The 4119-nt window shown below is 39.6% G+C and overlaps 1 protein-coding gene across 1 annotated transcript; it reads left to right on the top strand.

The window, feature by feature from the left end:
- Positions 1 to 1664: 1664 nt before the first annotated feature.
- LOC133878470 (gibberellic acid methyltransferase 2-like) lies at positions 1665 to 3610 on the top strand. Its single transcript, XM_062317024.1, has 3 exons — positions 1665 to 2259; positions 2567 to 2860; positions 3231 to 3610. Exons 1-3 carry the CDS (start codon positions 1699 to 1701, stop codon positions 3591 to 3593), a joined length of 1218 nt encoding a protein of 405 aa, XP_062173008.1. The 5' UTR covers positions 1665 to 1698; the 3' UTR covers positions 3594 to 3610.
- The last annotated feature ends 509 nt before the right edge of the window (positions 3611 to 4119 follow it).

Genomic DNA, 4119 nt, shown 5'->3' with positions numbered 1-4119 from the left:
ATAATTCTTCTACGATATATGTAACGATCCACCCCTAATGATACAATATTGTCCACTTTTGGCTCTCCAAATCAGACTTCTCAGGAGGTCACCCATCCTGAAATTGCTCTCGCAGAAGCACGCTTAACTGCGGAGTTCTAATAGGTTCATGACCATCATGGCTTTAAAACGTGTTGTGTCATAAATGGTGCATTTATACATATAAGCACATCCTCATTCTCAAGCGATGTGGGACGTCACAATATATATGTTCGGTATCCAAGGAAAAATTGTTCTAATGTTAAACTTATAATGCTATTTTCTAATGCCAAACGCAACGCATCGAGAGATACTCTGAAAGTAAAGTAAGGGCGGCTCTTCCAATATGGGGGTCCCCCAAAGGTGCAAAATACAGTTGGTTCCCGAGATGCTGTAAACATCCTTCGCTAGTCGCTACCCACAAATAAAAAATAAAAGAAAAGAAAATAAACAAAAACAATAAAAACGAAAGAAAGAAAGAAAGAAGAGCTGTTAACAATATTCCAGATTTATCTCACAAGCACCCACCTCTCATCCCGTGCAAGAGAGTGAGAAATGTCTGATAGCATATGTTGGGAATTAAGCTTATAGATATGCTAATACTACTAGAGAAAGATCTGTTACTTTTATCGTTACTAACACACTGGCAAATCATTCCACGGAGAAGAATATCATCACTCTCACTCATGTGTAAAAATATCTAAAAGCTGGGAGATCAGTAGAATCCGAATTTTTATTTGCTTTCATGATTTCAATACATACAGTTCTCTCTGAAACAGCATAGTTAATAATCATAAAGTCTAGGAGCAAAAACCCTAGGGTACAACCCCAAGGGGTTGGCCTAGTGGTTAAGGCCTGGGGCTTCTAGGGTGTGATACTCATGAGGTCACGAGTTCGAAACTTCTTAGGTGCAAACTCTCTCTTGGGGCCGGTCACTCAAGTTGTGTGGATGGGGTCTTTGAGCCTTTGATCATCTGCCTGTGATTTAAGGCCCAATGCCTGGAGTGACGTCGGACATTGGGCCGGAGATTAGTCTGTGGTTTCTGACATGTGGTCACTACGCTCGGAAGGTTTGACTACTGCCTTGTGTGGGCCAATCGTTCAGCGAACGAGATACATCATAGCTATAAGTACTATGGGATACCCTTAAAAAAAAAAAAAAAGAAAAAAAAAAAAGGTATTTAGAAGCAAAAAGACTCTTGAAGAATAATCATACTCTCTTTGCTTTTTGTAGGACCTCGACTATCTCCCTTCTTTGCTCAAATAAGTTCCTTTCCATGACTTCGGACACCAAAGGATGCATGCATCAGGTTAGCTGGGAGCTTCTCATTTCTCTCTGTTAGAAGTCCAAGATAAAAGGGCACGTCAGAGTTTGTTTAGGAGTTGCTTAATTAGGAGTTTGTTTAGGAGTATGCTAGGTTGTGATTGTTTAGGAGTCCCTATGCTATTTGGAGTTGGTTTTAGGTTAGTTCAGTCCAGTAAGAAAACCATATACGTATGGTTCAAATGGGTATAGGTTGGCTTTATATATATCAACAAATTAAAGCTTGTGGTTTGTACTCCAGAGTCCAGTCTTGAGTGGAGTTGTTCTTTTATTTTTCCTTGTTTTGCAACCGTTATCTTGAGTGTTCGTCACTCTCTCTCTCTCTCTCTCTCACTCTTGGTCAGAAGAGAGGATATATGAAGGAAACATCGAGATCAATTGCCATATCCACCGATAGGGAGGCTTTAGAGCCCGAATACAAGTACTGCTTGCAGACATGGGCAGGAGGCCTTCATAGATTTCTTAGTATGCAAGGTGGAGATGATGACGGCAGCTATGCCAAGAATTCAGAAGCTCCTGCATCTGCAATCACCATATGTAAGCCATTGTTCTTAGTGGCTATACAATCACTAAAACTTTTTAGGAGAGAGGAGGAAATGGATTCTGTAAGAATAGCTGACTTGGGTTGCGCAACTGGGTACAACACCTTAGCCACAATTGACATGGTTGTTGAGAGTCTAAGACACCGATACATCCAAGAGTGTGGCCTGGAGCCCGAGTTTGAGGCCTTCTTCTCCGATCTCCCTTCAAATGATTTCAACTCTTTATTCCGGTCATTGCCTGCAGCCATGTTATCGGACGGCAAAACAAGGCGATATTTTGCTGCTGGTGTGCCTGGATCATTCTATGGTCGCCTCTTTCCTAAAAGAAAGCTTCATGTTGTGGTTAGCTTAAGTGCTTTACAATGGCTCTCCAAGGTGATTTATGCATATCCATGATCTCTCTCTCCTAGAGACTCACACGCGCACACCAATGCAAATATACTATTCCATTGATATCTCGAGAAATTGTCTTAAATATATAGTTTTCTCTACTTCGTGTCTTGTTAGTTGTGACAGAATATATATATATATAGTTCACCTAACATCTTGCAGTTATATACATGGTGTTGAGTGGCACCAAGCTAGGACTCTGCAACTATATAAACCAAACGTACGTGATTAATTGAAAACTAATTAAATTGATTGTATATATTTAATTTTCTTTTTTCATTTGATAAATCAGATACCAGATGCAGTGCTGGATAACAGATCACCAGCTTGGAACAAGGGGAGAGCGTGGATTGATGGAGCAAAGGGAGAGGTAGTTGAAGCCTATGCCAAGCAATCCGAAGAGGATTTGGAGAGCTTTTTAAGATGCCGGAAGGAAGAGATTGTACGAGGAGGAATGCTGTTTATGGTAATGGGAGGAAGACCTCGATCCGAGCAACCTGAGAATCAGTTAGGGGATCCAGACTCAAGGGCCAAGCACCCTTTTACAACTTCCTTGGACCAGGCTTGGCAAGACCTATTAAATGAGGTATCGGATCAATCCCCTCCGAATTAATTTATTATTGGTGTATACACACAAACACATTCATATTTATATATGGCCCCTCTAGCTCATTTACATGTACATTCAATGCAAAACCTCCTCTCTCCAACCTTATACCCCCGGCCGTCATATCACCACTTTGCCTTTTTCCACATTTTCTTCTTTGTTTGTGTCTTTCCTTCATGCATTTTATTCTCACAGCAATTCCTCATATCTATATATATATATATATCACATGCACATCACCATTTTGTAATCTACTAGACCCAACACCATTCACATCTTGATATTGATCAATTCTTTTTCTTTCCTCCCAAAAAACACTTTGTCAAAAAAAAAAAAAAATGAATGATAGGGTTTGATAGACGAGGAGACCAGAGACGGGTTCAATATTCCGGTATACATGAGAAGCACGGAGGAGGTTGAGAGGGGAATAAAGAGATGTGGTGGCTTTGAGATACAAAGGATAGAGTATCAGAAGATAGTGGAGCATTCAGAGGAGAAGCATGAGGAGTGGATCAAGGATCCTGTTTCCTATGGGAGAGCCAAAGCAAACCTTGTCCGTGCCACTCTGAGGCCCATAGCAGAGACCCACCTCGGTCCCTACCTCTCTGAGGAGTTGTTCAAGCGCTATGAGAACCGGGTTTCTTCCGACACTGTCCTCCTTCATAAGACTTGTTTCTATGGTGTTATTATTGCTTGTGCAATTAGAAAGTGAGCAAACTAAAAAGATCATTTAAATTCGCTCCCCAAGTGTCACCGAAAGATGTAGAAAAAGCAACAACCACTCCGGTAAAACGACTGGCCGATGCCCATCTCCATAGTCCTATATATACTCCTATGTTTCAAGTTACCTCTCTATGTTTCAACCAATATATTAACTTTCCGTTTTTTGGTTTAATGAAATATATATATATATATATATATATATATATATATATATATATATATATATATATATATATATATATATATATATACAAGCTAAAGGCACACAAGTGACAGTAGTTCAGGAAATACTAGTGCATGTGGATATGTTCGGTAGTGCGTTGTGCATATGTTAAAGGAGAAACTTTAAGGAAAAAAGGAACCAAAAAAAAAAAAAAAAAAAAAAACTGTTTCAGAAGAGCAACGGAAACTCTTTGAGGATGTGCTAGTTGTAATCATTTGCTTTGAAAAAAGCAAGAAAATCTGAATTCTCAATGGAAATTAATTATGTTTTCAAAATATCAGCTCTAAGTTGC

This window comes from Alnus glutinosa, chromosome 9 (assembly GCF_958979055.1).
Source record: "Alnus glutinosa chromosome 9, dhAlnGlut1.1, whole genome shotgun sequence".
Lineage (NCBI taxonomy): Eukaryota > Viridiplantae > Streptophyta > Magnoliopsida > Fagales > Betulaceae > Alnus > Alnus glutinosa.
This window is presented reverse-complemented; position numbering and strand designations above follow the sequence as displayed.

What these genes read in the sequence shown, in the direction of transcription:
- LOC133878470 (XM_062317024.1), top strand. Translation starts at nt 1,699, where the DNA reads ATGAAGGAAACATCGAGATCAATTGCCATATCCACCGATAGGGAGGCT. An exon ending in CTTTACAATGGCTCTCCAAG is followed by an intron (nt 2,260 to 2,566) that starts GTGATTTATGCA and finishes TTGATAAATCAG; the next exon opens with ATACCAGATGCAGTGCTGGA. An exon ending in GGCAAGACCTATTAAATGAG is followed by an intron (nt 2,861 to 3,230) that starts GTATCGGATCAA and finishes AATGAATGATAG; the next exon opens with GGTTTGATAGACGAGGAGAC.